Consider the following 23,789-nt stretch of genomic DNA (forward strand, 5'->3'; position numbering starts at 1 on the left):
CACTGTTTTGTCTGAAATGTCTTTATCTGTTCAAATCACATTATATTTAGCCTGGGGTACTCCCTTTAAGTTTTATATTCCATAATGGTAGATTATCGTTGATCACTACATGGATATTATTTAAAATCATTGCTATTCAAAACTATAAATGTTAAAGGTCAAGACCACCCCGGAAAATATGTTGATTTAAATAGAGAAAATCAAACTACACTGTTAAAAACCCGTGATTTTACAGAAAATAAACAGAAGATTTTGCAGAAAGCGATAACAGAATCATTCTGTAAATTCATAAAACAGGCATTTTCTGCAATTTAACAGAACAGGTTTGTTTAAAAAGGGGAAAGGGGTGTTTTATTCAAGGAAATTTGTAAGATTCCATACACCAAATACCAATTTCCTGTAAGATTACTCAATTCGGTAAGATTACAGGTGTTCTCGAGACTTTGCAGCAGGAACTTCTTCCACCCCAACAAAAACTTGATTTGAATAAAAAGAGAAAAATTCAACAAGCATAACACTGAAAATTTCATCAAAATCGGATGTAAAATAAGAAAGTTATGGCATTTTAAAATTTCGCTTATTTTCAACAAAATATTTATATGAACGAGCCAGTTTCATCCAAATGAGAGAGTTGATGACATCACTCACTCACTATTTCTTTTGTATTTTATTAAATGAAATATGAAATATTTTTATTTTCTTGTCATTGTCATGTGAAATGAAGTTTCATTCCTCCCTGAACACGTGGAATTCCATTATTTTAACATTTTGTGCTTCAGGCAAGGAGGTCCTAATCGTCAAATTCGTAAAAATTGAAATATTGTATAATTCAAACAATAAAAAACAAAATAGTGAGTGAGTGACATCATCGACTCTCTCATTTGGATGTCACTGGCTCGTTCAAATAACTATTTTGTTGAAAATAAGCGAAACTTTGAAATGTCATAACTTTCTTATTTTACATCCGATTTTAATGAAATTTTCAGCGTTGTGCTTGTCTGATTTTTCTTTATTGATTCAAATCAACATTTTTCTGAGGTGGACTTGACCTTCAAGGATAAATTTTCTAACAGCGAGGCAGAATGCTGAAAATTGCATCAAAATCGGATATAAAATACGAAAGTTGTGACATTTTAAAATTTCGCTAATTTTTCACAAAACAGTGATATGCACAATTCAGTGACATGCAAATGAGACAATTGATGATATCCCTCACTATTTCTTTAGGTTTTTTATTGTTTGAATTATACGATATTTCTTTTTTTCAGATTTGACAATAAGGTCCAACTTGACTGAACCATATAGTATTAAACAATGCTAATTCAACATGTTCAGGATGGAATTAATCATTGTAACACTTGACAATGAGGAGGAAATAAGAATCTTTCGTATTTCATGTAATAAAGTACAAAAGAAATAGGGAGTGGACGACGTCGCCACCATTCTCCTCATATGCATACCGACAAAGATGTGCATATAACTGTTTTGTGAAAAAATAAGCGAAACTTTGAATGTCATAACTTCCTTTTTGTACGTCCGATTTTGATGAAATTTTCAGTGTTGAACTTGCTTGATTTTCCTCTTTTTATCCAAATCAACTGTTCAATGGTGTGGACTTGTACTTTAAACAACACTATTAAGAGCTCTTTGACAGTATCATACTTGTTAAAGTTAGAGCTGAAGATGCTACAAGGTTATAAAGATGAAAAGATTAGAAGTAACATACCTTTCAAAAGTCCAAATGTTTTCTCAAGAGTGATGTGGTGAGTTCCTCTGTGACTTTTCTGTGACAGAAATGAGGCTTATTTTTGCAAGGTTCGTGCAAGTTACAAAAGGCGCTGCTGGGAACATGGGAACTCCTATATAATGTCCTAAGTCAATAGTGGGTAACACCTATACACGATTATCATTTGTACTAGTTTCCTTTTCTCTCCCTCCCTCTCCTTCTCTGTGTATCTGAGGTGTGTGAGGTGTGTGGGGTGAGTGTGTGTGTGTGTGTGTGTGTGTGTGCGCGCCCCTCACACGCTGCACATGCGCGTGTGCATCTCTCTCCGTTTCTCTATCGCTGTAAATGCATTCAGTAGTGTCAATATAGGCCGAGGCCTATACAAATAGTAATTCTGGCTTCTGATCAACGTAATTTTGAACCGCATTGTGTTAAATCATTGTTTTGCAACCCAAACCATTACATCAGGGAAAGTCCAAAAAAAAACTTGTTATTTATCTTTCAATTTTGTTTCATTTTGAAAACTCAAAGGGGATAGGATAGAACTGCGTGGACGAGTAACTGTGCAGCAACATAATAACAGATATATAAACAAATATTTATATTTCCCAATATTCTCATTGACCCAAGTTATTGTGAATTCGATGTTTTCGTCTTTCAAAAGCCATCATATGTATTTTGAGAGTTTGGTTTCGTTCTGGTACATTTCATGCTCAAAGGATTTGATGTGGTTTGTATATCAATCTGTAAGCCCCCCCCCCCCTGCAAGCCCGGACTGGTGCTTAATTCTCTTCGTTGCAATGTCAGATCGTTGCCTTGTATAACAGTCGTTTTCACTGAAATTTTTGTTATACAGGGCATTGGGGATTTTTCGCTGACAGTGCGTTTTGCCTTTGACGTGATTTGGAGTTTGATTGCTTCATTCAAAGAACAAATCTAAAACGAAAACATCGAATTCACAACAACTGAGGAAATCGAAAAAAAAGAGTCAAATCTATATAAAAGAAAAGTGGCTTGTGCAATCATAAAAGAGACCGCTTGTAAGGGGTCTAAAATCAACCTGACTTACACTGCAAAAACTCCGGTGTTGATTTAACACCAGCCTGGAACCTATAATGTCCACACCAGAAAAGTGTTAAACAACACCAGTTTCGTTTTGGTCTAACACCAGAAAGGTGTTTATACAACACCAATTAGTATTAAAACAGCATCGGTTTGATTCCAAACTGGTGTTGTATCAATACTTCTCTGGTGCGGACGTTATATAGATTCCGGGCTGGTGTTAAATCAACACCGGAGCTTTTGCAGTGTATCCGCAGTTTTTTTTTCTCAACAGTAATCAGGTAATAATTTATTTGACATATAATATATGAAGCACTATTTCTCCGGACGAGTACTCCGTGGTCACTGTTAATGATAAAAAGTTTTCTTTAGAAAGTCCTTAGAGTGAAAGTACTAGAAATGACGTCATAGACGAGGTTCCAGGAGAATGGCTCGTAATGGATGTTTGAGGGCGTTTTTTCTAGGCATGCAACTGATTTTCCGTGTTTTGAAATGGTCGGATGACCGAAAGTTTATGATGATAAATTGATTGTTTTTGATGAGCCCAACGTTGTAAGTAGACAATTATGAAGTTATTCCCTTAATAATATGTTGTATGATGATAGGTGATAAGATTTATTAATTATGTTGATGTTAAAGGGTAAAAATTGATGAGAAAGAAATGTATCGAGAGAAGTTTTGTTGCACGAGTAATACAGTTTAGTATTGCATAGCCATAGGGCCGTCACGTGCAAATTTAGTGACCGGAATTAGTTACGTCTTTTGGACTAATTGGATTTATACATGTGAGCCGTAATAGGGCTTTTGATTACAGTTTGGTTATTATGGTGTTTGAAAATATTGATATAAAGGACCACATATGTGTTTATTAAGTACTTAATGAAGAATAGTGATGTACATGAATAAGTTGAGTAATTTCAAGGAATTTCAGGTATCTATGACAGTATACCTAGATAAATAAAAGATAAGTTTTACAAGCTTTTTGGATGAGATAAAAAAAGATTTATGACTTGGTTTTGAATGCTTGAGAGCATTGAGTTTACCGATTTAGATACTTTACAGCTAACGATAGGAAAGAAGATAATCGCATGTTTCAAGTAATGTCTTTTGGATTCAGAGTTTATAGTTTAGAAGTTACCTTGATGTATGACATAATACTCAAAGTCAAACTAATCAGTTCATATTCAGATATGAATTTTTATTAATTGAGACCAGCTAGACAGACAAGTATTATAATTGTAACATTGTATGAATATGCAGATGTGTTCAAGTATTCCAATATTGATTGGTTGTTTGTTTGTTTTTTGTTCAATTACAGATTGAACCGTGCTGATATGTACAGATGTGCTGTTAGCGTGGTCTCATACTGGGCCAATACAACCTGTGTCATGATTGATTATTTATCATCGGTGTAGTCACGGTCTATCCCCAACAGTCACTGTTAAATGATTCTATCCTAAATATATATTAATAATAATGGTGGCTACTAGCTTATATAGCGCACAGGTCCACCTTTCGGTGCTCATAGCGCTTCAAGGAAAATAAACAGAAAACACAACAGTAATATAAAACAAACAAGAATAGAATTTCAATTTTCCTGAAAAACACAATATTAAACTGTTAATGGGAGATTAAATAAGTTTTTAGCTGGGACTTGAATGTTTCTGTAGATGAAATTTGACGTAATTGGATAGGCAGTTGATTCCATAGCTTTGGTCCTATAACAGAGAATGCATGGTCCCCCCATTTGTGTTTTGTTCTGGGTGTCTGGAGCAATAGAGTATCAGATGATAAGCGAAGACTACGTGAAGGCTGATATTTTGAGATAGAGCTCCTGAGATATGTGGGAAAGAGAGAATAAATTGAATGATGTATTAGTAAAAGAATTTTGAATATTTTGGTTCAGCTTTGCAAGCAGACAGAGTAATGAATGATAATGGAGCAGTTGTATCATTGTCCTGTTACAAAATAAATAGTTGGTGTAATATTAGAATATTTTACATGTTTTGTGGAAATGGATGGAGATTAGGAGGTATAAACCAGTTAACTAATACATGTACGTTCTAAAACGTCACAATCCGATTATGTAAACGGCACTATAGAAAAGTAATGTTCTTCATCATTAACATCATCATCACCACCATCACAGTAGCAACATCAGCAGCAGTAGCATCAGCAGCAACAGCAACATTTAATACATGAACGTTCTAAAACGTCACAATCCGATTATGTAAACGGCACTATAGAAAATTAATGTTCTTCATCATTAACATCATCATCACCACCATCACAGAATCAACATCAGCAGCAGTAGCATCAGCAGCAACAGCAACATTATCCTAACTACACTGTTAAAAAATGCCCTGATTTTACAAAAAAAATAAAGACTATTTTGCAAAGAGCAATCACAGAATCATTCTGTAAATTCATAAAACAGGAATTTTTCTGCAATTTAATAGATCTGGGGCCCGTTGCAGAAAGAGTTGCAATCAATTGCAACTCCAAAAATCATGCGCAACTTTGTTTTCAACCAATCAACAGCGCGCATTTTTTATTTGCGCTTGATTTTTTGACTTGCGTTTAAACGCAACTCTTTCTGCAACGGGCCCCAGGTCTGTTTAAAAAGGGGAAAAGGGTGTTTTATTAAAGGAAATTTGTAAGGTTCCATACACCCAATACCAATTTCCTGTAAGATTACGCAATTTGGTAAGATTACAGGTGTTCTCGAGACTCTGCTGCAGGCAGTGGCGTAGACAGGTCCTTAGACCTGGGGGGGGGGGGTGATCCCTAGCTGGGTCATACTTTATATATATATATGTATATATATATATATATATATATATATATATATATATATATATATATATATATATATATATATATATATATATATATATATAAAAAATACGTTTTCAAACGCTTTGCTTGCGACATGCTTGGACAATTTCACGTCATTACATTGATTCACAAGGTTGAATTGAATCTTGTCTAGAAATTAGTCAAATATTTATCGCGTAAATGCGCGAGATGAGTATGTTTTTTGTCAAAGGTCCGACAATGAACACGCTGAGGGTCGAGTAAGGCTTGTTCTGTGATCTTAGACCATAAATTAATCTTATCCATGGATTGATTCAATCTGCCTTCGTGAATTAAGGCATGTCTATATATTGGATGATTCTACCTTCTTTGAAAAGCGCAAAGTATACTCTGAAAAAAATTAGTGAAATAGTTCACTCTTTAAGGGTGAATATATGAAAGAGTGAATATTGAGTGAAAAAAAACCCTCGGATATCACTGAGGCCATCCAAAATTTGCACTTTCATTCCAAAATCATTCATTTACTAATTCGCTCCTTAGAGACTGAAAATTTTCACCTTTCCTTTGCAAAGTAGGGGTTGAGGACATGACCAGCAGGGAAAAGGGTCAGTGTATGTGTATAGGTAATTTCTTATTAATTCGTTTGAACAGTGTTAATGTGTTATGAAAGCAATTGCTCTGAAAGGGAGTGATTAAGCGACACTTTCTTAAATCTGTAATGAAATATTTTGAACTTATCTCCTTTGCAAATACATAATAATTATAAGGAAATGTACTTGGTGAAACTCTGAATAACGATCCTTAAATGTATATGACGACGCAAGACAGTTGTTATTACTTAAAACTTGCAAGTTGTAAATGCATATAAGATGATTGACTCTGAATAAAAGTCCAATTTTGATCATGTTTGTCATTGCTGTACGTTATGATTATTACTGCTATTATTATTGATTGATTTTAACTAGCATTCATTGCTTTATACTGTATAGTTTTGCTTCTTCCCCCCACAGAAACCGGGGGGGGGATGATTGTACACACCATCCCCCCCACCTAAAATTCAAGGGGGATGCATCCCCCCATCCCCCCCGCTATCTACGCCCCTGGCTGCAGGAACTTCTTTTATTATAAGGACAAATTTTCTAACAGTGTACCATGGGCCTCATCACCATCATCATATAAGACAGCTTCGATACGCTATCAACGCTGAGTAGGGCAATCCCTCCGTACGTTTACTGATTTGTTCTTGGAAATTGTAAATATATATCATTGTTACATGTATATCAATACAATCCAGTCATCGTCAGCATCATCATCATGAACATCTTCATCTTCTTTTTTTTCTTTCTCTCCCTCTTCTTCAACTCCTTCCCTTTACTAGATTGGACTATACCCCTTGTGTAACGATACTGCAACAAATACCAATGATATAATTTTGAATTTGATTTCCTTTTTATTACAGGAAGTACATGTAGATTAATCAACAAAATTAAAACAAAATATCTTACATCTCTTGAAGTGACAGTTCTGAATTCATTCCAAATTATAATATCCAGTTTATGATAGTCCAGTATTTAATCCTAGTTGGTTGGCGAAGATTCCGTAAATGTTGAAGCGCGATGAGAATTCCTCTCTCAAAGTAACTGCAAACAGTTAATTGATGGCGGGCAAATAATTCCACAGAAGATAAATATTCCAGGTAGAAATAAAGTCTGCTCTGACATAAAGTCTGGTGTGGAACTCTTAGCTCTGATGTGATGTGATCTGATGATGTACTTGCTTGTATACAAATTATTCACTACTATGAAAGGTTCTAGTATTTACTATTCCAGAGGCTTCTAGTATTGTCTACAAAAGGAATATTCTCCTTTCAGGAGCAGTCAAATTCTGAAATATTCTCGAATGACCTCAGTGAAATTAGCATGTCAACAACATAACTAATCCTATTGTTCTTTTCACTGCTACTGGAATTTCTTTGTGTTGCAGTCTCTATTAAAAAATAACAAAGATTACTCATGTCTAACAAAGCTGCACTGGAACATTCTTTATCGTTCCAAGCTATAAATATCCTATAAAGAGGAAATAACTAAATAAATGAATGTAATAGCTCTTACAGTTCTTATATATAACACTCGTTGAAATAATGTAAACAAATGAAAATTATTGAATTCAGTGTATTCATCAGTTCATTGATTTAATATGAGCAATCTACATTCGATGTGTTGTTGATCGATTGATTATTGATTGATTGATTAGTGATTAATTGATTGATTGACTGACTGATTGATTGATTGATTGATCGATCGATTGATTGATGGATGGATGGATGGAAGAATTGATTGATTCACTGATTGATTGATCGATTGGTTGGTTGCTTGCTTGCTTGCTTGATTGATTGATTGATTGCTTGATTGATTGATTGATTGATGGCTGGATGCATGGGTGATCAGGGGGGGGGTGGGGGATATATCCCCTCATATTTCAAGCGGGGGATGGCCTGTATTATCATCCCCCAATAATTTAGGGTAGACAAAAATATAATAATGATGATGAAAAAATGAAAAACTTGATCATGATGATTATAGTGATGATTATAGTATGCCATCAATCAGTTTGTTTTTATCGCAATTTCTGTATATTGTTATTAAATAAAAATATTCTTTCCAGGACTTTTAAACAGATGGGTGGAGGTTCAAGATGAAAAAGAATGAAATGTTTATGTGTATGATATTTTTAAACACATGACATAAAAGGACCCCGACGAAAACCAACTTTTGTTGATAGGGACTTCCATCCCACTAGTGGTGAGTTAATTAATTTTAATAAATCAATTACTTCAAAAGGGTGGAAAAATAAACGGGAGTAAAAGGGTGGCAAGATTTGTATTTGCATTTATTTATTTACCGAAATTCACAACAGGGAAGAACAGATATATACAAACAAACAACATCAAATAGACATGAGAAATAGTGAAATCGGAAGGACACCAGACAGTACTGTTCTTTCACAGGGTCCAAACATGCCAAATAAACGGGGAAAACCCCATGGACGTAAATCCCAGAGGGGTAGATCTTGAAAAAGTACAAATAACATTTCTCAGATTTACCCCTCCCCATATCCTAGTGCATAAGAACATATCTTTGCGTTTCTAAAAAGTATAGGCTAATCAATTTGCCTGGTTATACACACTTTACCGATGTATGTATTAAGTTTGGCATTCAGTAAACCTTTGAACAAGAAAATATACCAAAAGGAAGATGTCCACAAAACTAAAGTCACTCCTACTTGTTTATCCAAATACCTTGACTTGAACGATAAGATTTGGTCAATAATATTTTGCAGGAGAGCATTGATGTCCTCATTACCTATTAATGCGGAAATGAGATGCCTATAGTCATGAAAGAGTGAGCCCATACAAATGCAAGAAATTCACTTCTAAAAAGTCATGATGATCGTTTGGTGATCAGTAGCTCATATGTATGGTGCTTTTGTTGTATGCGGTTGTATGTAATTAATATTAAACATTTTATCATGTGACCCCATCAGATATTTCTCATGAAAATATTGAGGTTCAGTGAGCTCAATATAATATGATCATATTTTTACAATTTTTTAATAAGTGAAATCAATCAATGGTTTCAGAAAGAATAATCATTCATTTCTCTCTAAAGCGTATCTTCGGATATGAACATTGGATTTTAAAAAAATGTTATTCTTGTTATAGTTATGGACTTGAATAACTAAACTTGATTGATTCTTTCTTATTTTGGAAGAAGAAAACGAAGGAATTTCCAAGAACACCATGCATATCAACCACTCCCAAATGTCCTAACTTGTGATTTTAGTGGGGGTAATGTTGAAAGATCCCTATCCACAAGAACATTTGTGTCAATCATGCCCCCAACCAAGAATACCGATCGACACCCATGGCTGGATGGATGGATGGTTGATTGATTGCTGGATTGATACAGAATGTGATTTCACTTAATTTTTAACGATCGAATTAACGATCATAATTATGGACCCGAAAGCGATGAGAGTATATTTTATAATTACAATTTTTTTTAATCAAAATTCTTTGGCTACCCTGGGTAAATATATGATTTTCTTATCGTTAGGATTATTACTGTTATTACTATTATCATTGACATTATTTTTTTTTTCATTATCATTACTATTATTTTATTATTATTATCATCATCATCATTATTGTCATTATAATTATCATCACAAATATTATCATTATGATTATCATTACTAATCGATTTTTTTTTACTAATATTTTTTTACTGGGTAAACACGTGTAAACCAGGGGCTGATCCAAGATTTAAAAAAAGGGGGGGGGGAATTTTCCAAGGAAGATTTGACAAGCAAAAAAAAGTCCTCACTTGTGTATGAACGACATTGACTATGACTCTAAGGGGGGGGGGGGTTCGGGCCGGAAATCACCCCCCCCCCCCCGCCACGGGTAGAACAATCAGAGAGTATTGACGCACTCTTATTACACCTTTTGGCTTTGTCTTTACATGAAGGTAAATCAAACTCATTTCCTATAAAGCCAAGTTTGATGATGCAAGGATATTTTTCGTATGGTTAATTGGATTTTTATTGCAGACTGTGCATGTAGACCTCGAAAGATTTCGCTCTTTACTACAGACTTACTGACCAATCAAGTTACAAAAGGAAATATGTTTTTGTAATGACAATTACCCTTTGCTGCCTTTTGATAGATCGCAAACTTTTGTTCGTTTGTCACCCGTTTTTTGATTATGATTATTTTTGAAATTGTAATCATTCATATACTTGTTATTAATATTTTCCTAATTGTATTTTTTTTTTATTCAATTCAATTATAGTTGTATCATTTTCAACAGTCCAATATAAAGTTGTCGTATAATGCAAATGAAACTTATACAAACAATATGAATTGAGGTGAGTAACATATATATGATATTTTTTCCATAACTAAAACAAAGTATTACATATAAGCAAATTATAAACATTATAAAAATCTAAGTACAAGGAGGAATCCACTAAAAAAGCAAATGCTTGTAGAGTGTGGACCCGTTAAAGTAATTATTGTAAAATTGCCTACAAAGACGGACACAGTATCGTGACAGAATACACACTAAGAAATAAAGGTTCAAAATTGAACCCCGAAAGGTCTATGCAAAATCAGCACCCTATGGGTTCAAAAATTCAACCCCTGATTTGGGGTTCAAAAATTGAACCCTGTGATTGGGGTTCATTTTTGCACCCTGCGGTTTCAAAACTGCACCCTAAATTTAAATTGAACCCCTAGGGGTGCAGTTTTGAACCCACATGGTGCAAAAATGTACCCTAACCGCAGGGTTCAATTTTTGAACCCCAAATCAGTTGTTCAATTTTTGAACCCATAGGGTGCTGATTTTGCATCAACCTTTTGGGGTTCAATTTTGAACCTTTATTTCTTAGTGTGTAGAGAAAAAATGACAAACAAGGAAAAGGGGACCTACGAGCGATCGGAAATGAAAATAAAATGGAAAAGAAATAAAGATAATATAAAAGCAGGACTTCAAAACTGTAAAAATGAAGATAAGTTAAGCATGCATCAAATGGTGAATTTTATAATATGATTCAGGGGCGGACCCAGGATCTTCCAATAGGGTGGAGCATATTTTCTTGGGGAAAATTTGACAAGCAAAAAAAAAAGGTCTTCACTTCCAAAAGAGACAGGGGAAGGAGGGGCACACTTGTGTTTTCACGGCATTTTTACATTACAATTTTTGATTGTGCCTCTCAAAGGGGGGGGGGGGAGGGCACAGGCTGGCTGAGCCACCTCCCCCCCCCCTCCCCTGGATCCGCCAGTGATATAATTATTGAGGAAATGGTGAGCTGAGTGATTAAAGAAAATTATTTTGAAGGATATTTTTAAGAACTCATCGAGGGATGGGTTATTAATGATCTCTTCATTCAGAGAGTTTCAGAATCTTTGGCCATCATACATACATATTTTTTTTCTATAGCTAACAATGTTCTAAAAAGAGGTAAATAAAACTCGCGTTGGACATTTCTGTAGGGCTGCACAATGATAGTCTGCGGGCACAGACCCTGATTGAAACTTTGATCAACAAGTGTGTCTCCACGCAAAGACCTAGCACATACAAAACTTGCCGTCAATACTGCGGTAGGCATGAGTAGGCTGCACGTTCAGACCTTTAACTCGAGTGATGGATTTGCACATGCACAGCAGACTAGGATGATGATGAAATGAACGATTTTGAGGGAACATTGAATCAAATACGAGAGGAAGTGAATTATTTTTTTTTTTGAATTGAATTGAATTTATTCAAACCAGTCAAAAACAAGTACAAAGTACAAAAAGTACAAACAAAATAAAATGGTTACATTACAAAGAACTGATGAAAATGACAGGTTTGGGACCCCAAAGAAGCACAGCTTGTAATCAGGGGCCCCTGGATAAGTAGATATTTATGACATAATTTCCTAAACCGAGACAGGGTACTGCTATTTCTTATATCAGCAGGACACATATTCCATTCTTTAACACAATTTGTTCTGAATGAATTCAACGTAGCATTAATTCTAGCAAAGGGTTGGTGAATAAGATGTCTCTGACGTGTGTTATAATTATGAATCTTAGAATTAACCACAAAAGTTTCTTGTAAGAAAGAACAATGCAGGGATTGGTATTTATACATGAAAATAACACAATTCAGCGAGACCATTTCATTAAGTGGTAACATATTCAACTGCAAAAAAAGTGGGGAACTTGGAGCCAGATAATTTGAATTTGTGACATATCTTATAGCTTTCTTTTGAAGAACTTGTAGTTTATGTACATGAGTCCTGTATGTATGTCCCCAAGCAATATTGCAATACATTAAATGTGGTATAATTAGAGCATTATATATAAAGAAACCAATGTTCGTTGAGGTAAGAAATATCTTACTTTTGATATCACACCAACATTACATTGTTGTTGTATTTAACCATAGTAGTCCGGCAGCCAAGGGGGGTAAGGTTGCATTGGAATGTCATAGTTTTTTTTTTTAACTGATTTTGACTGGTGAGACCTTCTATTTGAAGAATCTACATGCTGGAGCTCTGTCAGCATTGAGCAATTTGAGATATACGCGAAAATCCAAAATGGCCGCCGGCAGCCATCTTGGATTTTCTGTTTACTGACTTTAGCATACCTAGAAGTTTAGAAACTTGGGATTTACAGGTTTTAGGGGGCGGAGAATCCAAATCTGAAGTTATTTTGGGGAAAAAACAATGCATTGATGTCAAAATATACAGATAGCGGCCATTTTCCAAGATGGCCGCCATATAACATGTATTATATTGTTTATTTCCTGTACTTAGAATTTTCAAAACATGTAATATACTGGTTTTAGGGGATGGAGAGTCCAAATCTGAGGTTTATTTGGGGATATGACCATGCTTTGGTGTCGAAACATACAAATAGCGGCCATTTTCCAAGATGGCTGCCATAGAACATGTATGCATTATATTGTTCACTTACTTTACCATACGTGCAATTTTCAAGCCTTGGAATATGAAGATTTCGGGGGATGGAAAATCCAAACCTGATGGTGTTTAAGGAATTTGATCATGTTTTGCTCTCAAAATATAAATAGCGGCCATTTTCCAAGATTTCCGCCTTGGAATATGCACTATTTCGTTTACTTACAAATCTATAATTTTCAAAACATGGAATATAATGGTTTTAGGGGCCAGAGAGTAAAAATCTGTGGTTATTTTGAGGATAGGACCATGCGTTGATGTCAAAATGTACAAATATATGAAGAAGATGGCCACCATAGAACAAGTATTACAGTAGGCCTACCGTAATTATATACAAGCAGATTCCTTATTTATCAGTCATTTTCTTTTTTCTTTTTGGACTAGGTGGAAGGATTAGGATAATGAACAATATTTAGACTTCAATTGAATGAGGCAGTAATTGAAATATCAAGATTAAGTGCAAAAAGTAGGATATCTTAGTTGTTATCACTACATGTATGATGAGGCATATTAATCATCTGAATCATTTCCAAATTATATCTCTTGAATGACTATTTTGATGGTTGTATGGTTTTTACATATATCACTGTGATGATGCAATATAATATAATTACTCCTTAAGATAACTTAGAGTAACCTAAAGTATATGGGAAGGGGTGGGCTGTTTATCCTCTTCTGAAGTCAGTGGCGGACCGTGACCCGGACGAGACAAAGCATTGGGGGGGGGCACAGCATTGTTCACAGACAATGCAGTGCCCCCCATGCTTTGTCTCGTCCGGGTCACGGTCCGCTACTGTCTGAAGTAATGGCTTGACCTTGACACAACAATATTTTAATCCTCCTGAAGTGATTACCACATTGCCAAATTTGCTGTAAAATAAATTTAGTTTCAAATGCTTGATTATTTTGCATATCACTGCAACTATACAGTTAAATATCACATATGCATTGCACAGACACTGTTGTCGTAACAGGATTAGACTTGTATGCTGAAAGAAAATGCTTGAAACAACTGACTGTCTTCATTTGAGAAAATAAAAAAAGAAAAATCATGTTTCAATATTAATCTCCATTTACGGGACCACTGAAAAAATCTCTAATTTGGCCACTAGCAATGAGCCAATTGAAAGCTCTAGTTTACTCAGTTCACGTATGGCATCATCACGTCAGCAACACTGATTCCTATCGACTGCAGCCCTGAATTATTTCTTAGGACTATCAACACCAATAATGAAAAACGCCAAAACTGTTTATCTAGTCAATTACTTGGTACCATCAGGCTGTATTGCACTATGAAGAGCATGAATCGTTCTCCTGTAGCTCTTTTCCAGACAGTAGCCTGAACACAACGGCTTACCATATCTAGCACTCAACTGATTCCTTTATGTAGGCAAGATATCTTTACCTCTCGAACTTCTTTGTTAATTGAGGAACTATGTAATGAGCACAGACAGAGCAAGCAATCACCACACAGCCCCTAACATGATGTCTCTCAGCCGGTGGAAAATCTGAAGTCCTGGGATATTGACCCCGCTGCTGAATGGCCAGCAAAGACAGACAACTTAAAGTGACACCTGCATCAAGATGAGACCTACAGAGTGTTATCCAGGACAAGGAAGTATGAGGTTGGCATGCCATGGATTAGAGTGGTGCAATGTCAAAAGGCTGATGGTCAACAGATCGCAAAGTGGGGCCTCCTGACAGAACCTTAGCGCTTCTTTAGCTGAATTGGATAAAGTGGGAAAAGGAGAATGTTGAGCCAAGTTTCCACCAGGGCCTGCAAAGGTCGGGACCCTGCTAGTAATTTTGTGGCTGAATCATAATTACACATCGGGAGCAGTTAAGTAAAAAAATCTCCTTGCCCAGAATGGCGATGAGGAATATTTACAAGTATGTTTCGACATCAAAGCATGGTCATATCCCCAAACAAACCTTAGATTTGGACTCTCCATCCCCTAAAATCAGTATATTCCATGTTTTGAAAATTCTAGGTACCCTATACAGGAAATAAACAATATAATGCATGTACGTATATGGCGGCCATCTTCAAAAATGGCCGCTACTTGTATATTTTGATATCGAAGCATGGTTAAATCCCCAAATAAACCTCAGATTTGGACTCTCCATCCCCTAAAACCAGTATATTCCATGTTTTCAAAATTCTATAGGAACCCTATGCAGGAAATAAACAATATAATGCATGTACGTATATGGCGGCCATCTTGGAAAATGGACATTCTTTGTATATTTCGACATCGAAGCATGATTATATCCCCAAAAATAACCTCAGATTTGGACTCTCCATCCCCTAAAACCAGTATATTCCATGTTTTGAAAATTCTAGGTAGGCCTACCCTTTACAAGAAATAAACAATATAATTCATGTAATATGGCGGCCATCTTGGAAAATGGCCACTATTTGTATATTTCGACATCGAAGCATGGTTATATCCCCAAATAAACCTCAGATTTGGACTCTCCATCCCCTTTAACCAGTATATTCCATGTTTTGAAAATTCTAGGTATCCTATACAGGAAATAAACAATATAATGCATGTTATATGGCGGCCATCTTGAAAAATGGCCGCTATCTGTATATTTTGACATCAATGCATGGTTTTTTCCTCAAAATAACTTCAGATTTGGATTCTCCGCCCCCTAAAACCTTTAACTCCCAAGTTTTTAAACATCTTGGTATGCTAAAGTGAGTAAACAGAAAATCCAAGATGGCTGCCGGCGGCCATTTTGGATTTTTGCGTATATCTCAAATTGCTCAATGCTGACAGAGCTCCAGCGTGTAGATTCTTCAAATAGAAGGTCTCACCAGTCAAAATCAGTCAAAAAAAAACTATGACATTCCAATGCAACCTAACCCCCCAAATCAGGGTTTGGCTGCCGGACTATAAATCTACCTGAGTGAAACAGATGGAGATCGTTTATTTTTAGCAGCTTTTCTGACTAGAGTGATCCGCCGTATCTTTTCAAGTCGTTCTTCTTAATATGCTGTTTGTCAATTATATTTGTTACCGTTATGATAAATCCTCTTCGTTGTTTTTTTATTCGGGATGCCCTCTGTTGATTATAGGTTTATATTCCGATACTGAAAACTAATATAGGGCACATGAGAGTAATTCAACCGCGCGCAAAGCATGCCGGACAGGCGTAAGTAAAGATCACATGACTTTATTAATTAAAATAATTCATTAAAAATAGATCAAATGTTTGTATATCAAAAGAAAAACGATAGACATAATGCTATGTTCATACTCTTTCATAATCAAGGCGTTTGGGGAGGCTAGACTGCATTTTTGTATTTCATTTTAATTATTATTACCCACAATGCAGTTCTGGTTTTTGTGGCGATGAACTGGCCGAAATTATGGTTAGTCTTATTTCAGGCCATTTAACTTTTGATTGAGCTGGTCAAGTACCTGATTAACATATCAAGTCTTAATGTACTGTTAATTGTGACTAATGTCAGTGAATTAAAGCAAAATCTATCGAGGGATTGATTTTTAATGATTTTTTGATGAGCTATGATATAACACGTGAGTGAATGGGGGTCTGTAATACTCATGTGTGCCCTATATACTGAGAGGAGAGATCGGTGCGAAAAACTTCAGTGGAAAAACTTGATGAAGTCGATATTGTATTATAATTATAGCGCCATCTATCTGTGAGCAAAGAATATACATTTCAAAACATTTTTGAAAACCTGCCCCCCCCCCCATCTTTGATAGTATTGCTTTGTTTTATTTATCTATTTTTTTCTTCTTCTTCGTCTGATAAGGTTCGGCCCACCGAAAATTGATGATAATTCATTCATTTTCCAATTATCTTTTTCATGTGTATGTTTCTATCATGAAAATACACACGCACAAAAATACTTTGTGGTATAGTTTTATTTTTGTGTGTGCAAATGTTTTCCCTCTCTTTTTCATCATCTTCTATGCAAAGGGCATTCATTCTTAGGAAATGTCCTGTATTAGACCAAGGCCTTCGAGACTTATTTTTATGGATAAGCTAAAAACAAATAGCAGTTCTGCATTGATTTCGTATTCATATTACCATGAATAACTTCAATATTTTCAGTTCTACATATTTTTTCCATTCCTGAGAACTTTACAAAGGAGATGAAATATAAGACTTAAAGGGATGGTCCAGGCTGAAAATATTTACATGTTAATACATAAAGTAGAATTCACTGAGCAAAATGCCAAATATTTCACCAAAATCAGATAACAAATAATAAAGTTATTGAAGTTTAAAGTTTAGCAATATTTAGTGAAAACAGTTGTCATGAATATTCATTAGGTGAGCTGATGATGTCACATCTCCACTTTTTGTTTTCTTGTGTTATTACATAAAATCATATTTTGTGTGAATAATAATGTCTCCCTTATAATGAAATAAGTTACAGTAATACATATCTAATGCACTAAATCAGTTGTCAATCCAATTTTTCTCGTTCTTGGAGGAAAAAAATGAATAAACCTAATTTCATATAATAAAATACAAAAGAACAAGTGGAGATGTGACATCATCCGTCCACCTAATAAATATTCATGACGACTTTTTTCACAAAATATTGCTAATAAAAAATCAATAACTTTGTTATTTGTTATCCGATTTTGATGAAATTTTCGGCATTTTGCTTAGTGAATTCTACTCTATGTATTTTTAAAGTTATAAGTACTTTCAGCCCGGACCATCCCTTTAAAGGGGAAGTTCACCCTAAAGAAAACTTTGTTGTAAAAATAGCAGAAAAAATAATAAAAAATATTGGTGAAGGTTTGAGGATAATCCGTTAAAGAGTAAGAAAGTTATTAGAGTTCAAAGTTTTGGATTTGTGACGTCATAAACGAGCAGCTGCCCCATGTGTTATGTAATATAAAATGCATGAATTTCAAATTTTGTATGGTTCCCGATGACTTAATTTTGTTTTCTATTCATTATCGGGTGTGAAATGATTTGTCTATTGATATACAAAAGGTATACAGTGAAAACCATTTTGAATTTCTGAGAAAATGATATTTTATTGATTTTTTACCATTCGCTATGTAGGAATACTGCTCGCATATGACGTCACAAATCAAATAATTGAAATTCTAATATCTTCTTAATTACTTGTTGTATTTGTCTCAAACCTTTGGCAATATTTTTTATAATTTTTTCTGCTATTTTTACAATAAACTTTTTGTCAGGGTGAACTTCCCCTTTAAGTATTTTTTGTCCACTTTCCCGAATTGCCCTCCTTCTCTCAGGCCGTTCCATTCGACCCACCCCATCCCCTTCATCCACTTTTGTTCTTGAGATAGGCCATCTCATTCCATCGCTGAAAAAAAACCCATTCAATTTCATATAAGGCACTCTAAAACAGAGAGTAAAAACTTACCCAATATATTGGGTAAAAAGGGACATGCATGTTTGATAAATACGTGTTTGAAGGGTAAATTTCAACGCAACATTGAGTAAAATTTACAAAATATTTGATATCTTTTACCCAACAAACATGCATGTTCCCCTTTTACCCAATATTGGGTAAACTTTTTTTTTTTCTTTTTTTTATTGTACCTCATTTATAGGGTGTCGTTTTAGCACAAAATTCGATTATCAGCTCTGTTCCATTCGGCGCAATCTTTGGTTTTGATTGCCCCATTTCATCCTACAAGAAATACTCGTGGGTCCCGTCTTACAAAGAGTTGCTATCGATCCCATCAACCACAACTATGGAAAGCTAGCAATGCAATCATATATAATGTGTGTGTGTTCAATCTTTCAGATTATTATGTATATTCAATATTCATACATTCGTTGTTTTCTTGAAAATTCAGCGTGTATCTCTTTATTTACAAACATCGTGCAAATTTCCTGTAGTAGAAATTATGACATTGATGGATTTCCATATAGGTCTATAAAGCTGAAGTTGATCGGATCAATCGTAACTCTTTGTATAGGACGGGACCCTGAAGGTTCACATACGGTACTATTTTTTTCAAAATCATGAATTTTTAGGGGAGGTGGGGGTGTCATGAAATCAATCAGAATGCAATTTGATTGTTGGTTCTTCAGTCCAATCTAGTGAAATATTTTGTTTTAATCGGATGAGAAGTAATCGTCTCTGATTGTTTCTATGGTAACGATCAGAGAATGACAACGTAGGCTATTAATATGGTTTAGTCAAGTTGGTCCCAAATCTGTAAAAAATGAAATATTTTATAATTAAAACCCTGAATAAAAAAAAATAGTGAGTGAGGTACATCATCGATTCTCTAATTTGCATGTCACTCAGTTGTGCCTTTTAAATATTTTGTGGAAATACGCGAAACTTTAAAAAGTCGTTACATCCAATTTTGATGAAATTTTAAGCATTATGCTAGTTTTTTTTTCATTTATTCAAATCAACAATGAAAAAGTTCCCACTTCTAAATGATTTGCATTAGGAAAAAAAATATAAAAAATGACAATCGCTACATTATCGTGGGGGGGGGGGTGTTTCCACACCTCCACTTAAACTATTGCTTGTAACGAGTATTGCGCGTCCCCCACCCCTGAAAATTTCCTAATCACAATCGCGTATCCAAGCTCATTATCTCTTATTCCTGAAGTTTAGTTTGACGAATCGTATGTAATCTCTAATCAATAGGTCACTTCAACGTCGGAGAAGTCACATTCACTGTTGCAAATAAGTTTCTATACCTAATTGTAATGATAGTGCATGGAAAAATAGGCCTACTGCCCAATTACCTCGGCTTAACAACCCTAACAAAGATTTAACAGATCATAAGCAAGGTCATCTTTGACAATGTTACAAATCGCCTTTGAAAAGGACTCCCTCTAAAGAGGCGTAATCCAGACCAGCGCTTTTAGCAGCCGATGAGTCATAGTACTTATTGATGAGTTGATGAAGAAAATTTCGGTATCTGTACAAGAAGTATAGCATTTAAAAAGTTCTTTTTCGCAAAATTCTGATGAATTAATACATCGTGATTTTTTTATGTCTCTGCATGATTATAATATAGGCCTCAATCCATACCCTTTAAAGTGACAACTGTTTAAAATTATCATAAATTGATAATAAAAGATAGATATCAAACATATCCATTAAAATAAATGTATAAGAACCACGAATTATTATATATTATATATATTATTTGCCTGATAATTGGGCCTTATTAAAGTCAGGGGCCGTCGAAAGTTTTAGGAGGGGCAGGGGGTGATCATCACAATCAGATGGTTTAGTCTTTAAAATTTATTCCATCAAGTGTGTGTGTGATGGGGTGTGCAGGGGCCGCGGAACGGTTTTCAAAGTGGGGGGGGGGGGCTGACCATGCCAAAAATCACAATTATATGGTCATTTTTACGTTTTTGTACACGGTTTTGGAAAAAAGTGGGGGGGGGGGGGCTGAAGCCCCCCAGCCCCCCCCCCGGTTCCGCGGCCCCTGGTGTGAGGGTGTGGGATGGTGTGTGTGTGTAAATTTTATATTTTATTGTATTTATCTGCAGTTTATGTAATTAATTTGAACGAAATACTTAATAAAACATGTTGAAAAATATAAATTGGTGAGCTGAAGCTGGACGAAGCCCGTCCCTGGTTCTATGCCCCCTATAAGATTTGAATCTATAACAGTTAAGATTAAAAAAAAAAAATCTTTAACAATTCAATTTGATAGATTGCTCAAGCTGCGATGGATTTAATTAATCCTCATGTGTCTTATTCCAGTGTCTCAGAAGGGTTTCACATATGTAGTGCCTATAAGAATATAACTTGTATTTTTATTTAATAATTGATTCAAATTCACAGTAACCTTCGTATATTTCCGCTTACTATAATCATATCTCGTGATATAAGCAGCTGTCTCGTTGGTTCAAACAAAATTACCACATTGTAATCTCCATGGCAACGCATCACAGATGACAGGCAGGCAACACGAACACTGGGAGGCAGTCATTTCTCTTTCCGCTTCGCTGGCTACGGCGCGCCCGAGAGACAGGGGTCGGCGACAAGATTGCGGAGGCCCAGTGCGGGGGCGACGTCTAGACCCACCCCTCCCCCATTATTTCGATCATAGAATTTGATTGTGTACGTGCTGTTTTTTGTTTTATTCATTTTTTTTCGTAGGAGGAAGGTATGCCTGCAGGGTGTGCAAGCGCATTCAGATGTTTTTTTTTTAAACTAAACTTCATAAAGTGCTCCACACGCAGGTTTCACTTCCAACATTTTGTCCCTATTCAACACATTCCATCGTAATATTTTTTCTTGCCATGTTCTATTTTACCCTTTAACGTTCGAAGTCTAAACTTTGAGAATAAACGCCTAACACAAACCTATTTCTTGATACCTAGCCCTATACCTCCCAATGCCCTCATATCTACATGCACCCATCAGGCCCCGAAGCATGTTATAGGCTAGATGATCGACATATGTTTTTTTCTAGCTCGGTGGCTACGCTCGCTCGCACGATATTAGAAATATCTTTGTACGGGGGGGGGGGGAGGGTAGCTGCTTGGTCAGTATAACCGGCAACCCACAATAGGCCATTTTCATTGTATTAGAATAAACCAATGTCGAAAATTTCTCAAGCAGCCAGAAGTCCCCCCCCCCACCCCGTATAGTCTAAAACCGCGCCCGACCCGGGGGGGGGGTGTGCATGTACGCTAAATAAAAAAAAAATGGAGAAAAACAAGCAGGAATTGGATTTTCTTCATTTCTTAATGACGTAAAGATGGGGGGGGGGGGCTTTGGGCTCTTGCCCTTCCAAATTGTTCACGACCAAGAATAAAAAAAACCCCAAAACGCTGTACTGTAAATAGATCAATGAATAAATTAATTCTAATACTCGGAGTGTTTTATGATTATTCTGTCTTATTTTGTTTACGAGGGTTGGCTTTTGATAATAGTAGAATATTCTATTTTTACCCTAACCCCGGCCCTCAACTTGGAAAAAAAGGGCGTTCCTGGACTGACAAAATTATCACTCATTCAAAGTCCTCCGTCCACGCGTTCTGCGATGTGTTGGTATGCTAAAACGTGTACGCCCATAATAGTTTGTTTGGCTTTTCGAGGTCATGTGATCAGTAGACTGTATATTACCCATCGCATCCAACAACACACAAGGAACCCATTCACATTACGTATAACAAAGATAATTGATTGGCAAGCGTGCGGTAAACGTACATGCAATTCTGTGTTCGGGACTGAGGCACCTGTTCTAAAAAGGAGAAGTTACGAAGGATAGCCAAGCGGGTCTGCGACATTTCCACCTCATTTTTCGCTTTTGCTTTTTGGCGAAAGAGGAAATAAAGTGTAATTCGTGTGGAAAAATATCACAGGAATCTCTCTAAGTGGAATATAGGAGGTGTCATTTTGATTATTTCGTCGGAAAGTTGATCGAAGAAGGGGATCTCAAAGTCAAACGCGAAACTGAAACAAGCCGAAACCATGGATCCGCCCGGGAAGCCGAGGTTATGTGCGTTGGTACGCGGGGCCGACGGGTACGGCTTCAATCTGCACGGGGAAAAGGGACAACATGGGCAGTATATACGTGCAGTTGATGAGGGTAAGTATATTGTGATTATTGTGTAATGAATTATGGGACAAGTGAAGTGACTGTTTTGTAAGAGTTCCATATGCACCCCCAACTAAAATTGAAAATAAAAACATGGAGAAGATTCAGAATAATAATATATCTAGCTAGCTGCCCTGGCTATGATGGGGAAGTGGAAAAACATGTCCATACCAAAAATAATATGGCTTTATTCCGTCAAATTTCGAGCAGGATCTAATGCATATTGTCCGTAGACATCGTTTTTTTTTTGTCAGTAAAGGGTCTGTGAGTCAAAGACTAGTCAAACTATCGGCTGATAATTGTTAAAATACCCCTTCCGGTATCAGCGCTTCTTGCTAGCATAGCGGGAAAGGTCTCGACTGCAGATAAATCGAGATGAGTTCGAGTCCCAACCCCAAGGTAAGCAACAGTGATAAAAAAATCTGAAGTGAATGAACTGGAAGTCTCAACAATCTTTTGTTATTTTAGTGGGGGTGCATATGGAACTCTTTCCGACTGTTTAAAGTTATGAAAGTAAAGAAGCAAACTAAGGGCAAGGCCAGTGTCGACAGTCAAGTCAGACTCTGATCAGAATTTTTATCATATTAACCCTTTATTTTTGTGCGCTGATTTTTAATGTTGCAATTTTGCACAGTAATTAGTTTTTTCCCCTAACTTCAGATTAGATAAGCTAAAAAAAAGGCAATAGTTCTTGAATAACATCTAATGATAAGTATCAGTGGTGCAATATGGAAATCTTCAATGAAAGAAAATACCATGGAAACGATTTTCATTATTATCCCTCCAAAATTAATTCATTTTTTTTGTGGTCATTTTGCCACAGAAGAAGATTCTGCTAGGATCGAAAGCTTAGGCCCATTTTGACTCTCAAAATTAATTCAGCATGCAAAGAGTTAATTGAGAGAAGAAGGGATCTAGCGAGGTGAAGGGAGATACTTTGCCTGTGCCCTTAGTGGTCTTTTGGAGGAGGACAAGACGAGAGATGGGAAGGGGGGGGGGGGGTGAAGCAAGGGGTAGTAATTGTATTGCAGATATTCAGGGAGTCCTTAAACTAAATTCATCATGGTGGAATTAATTAATAGCTAGTC

The 23,789-nt window shown here is 35.9% G+C and overlaps 1 protein-coding gene across 1 annotated transcript in view; it reads left to right on the plus strand.

Moving 5' to 3' along the window:
- Positions 1-22,208: 22,208 nt before the first annotated feature.
- Positions 22,209-23,789, plus strand: part of LOC121417092 (Na(+)/H(+) exchange regulatory cofactor NHE-RF1-like) — a 40,854-nt gene continuing 39,273 nt past the window's right edge. Inside the window, exon 1 of the mRNA XM_041610661.1 lies at positions 22,209-22,692. Within this exon, the coding sequence (XP_041466595.1) occupies positions 22,575-22,692 (118 nt within the window). The 5' untranslated portion in view covers positions 22,209-22,574. The remainder of the gene's footprint in view (positions 22,693-23,789) is intronic.

This window comes from Lytechinus variegatus, chromosome 6 (assembly GCF_018143015.1).
Source record: "Lytechinus variegatus isolate NC3 chromosome 6, Lvar_3.0, whole genome shotgun sequence".
Classification (NCBI taxonomy): domain Eukaryota; kingdom Metazoa; phylum Echinodermata; class Echinoidea; order Temnopleuroida; family Toxopneustidae; genus Lytechinus; species Lytechinus variegatus.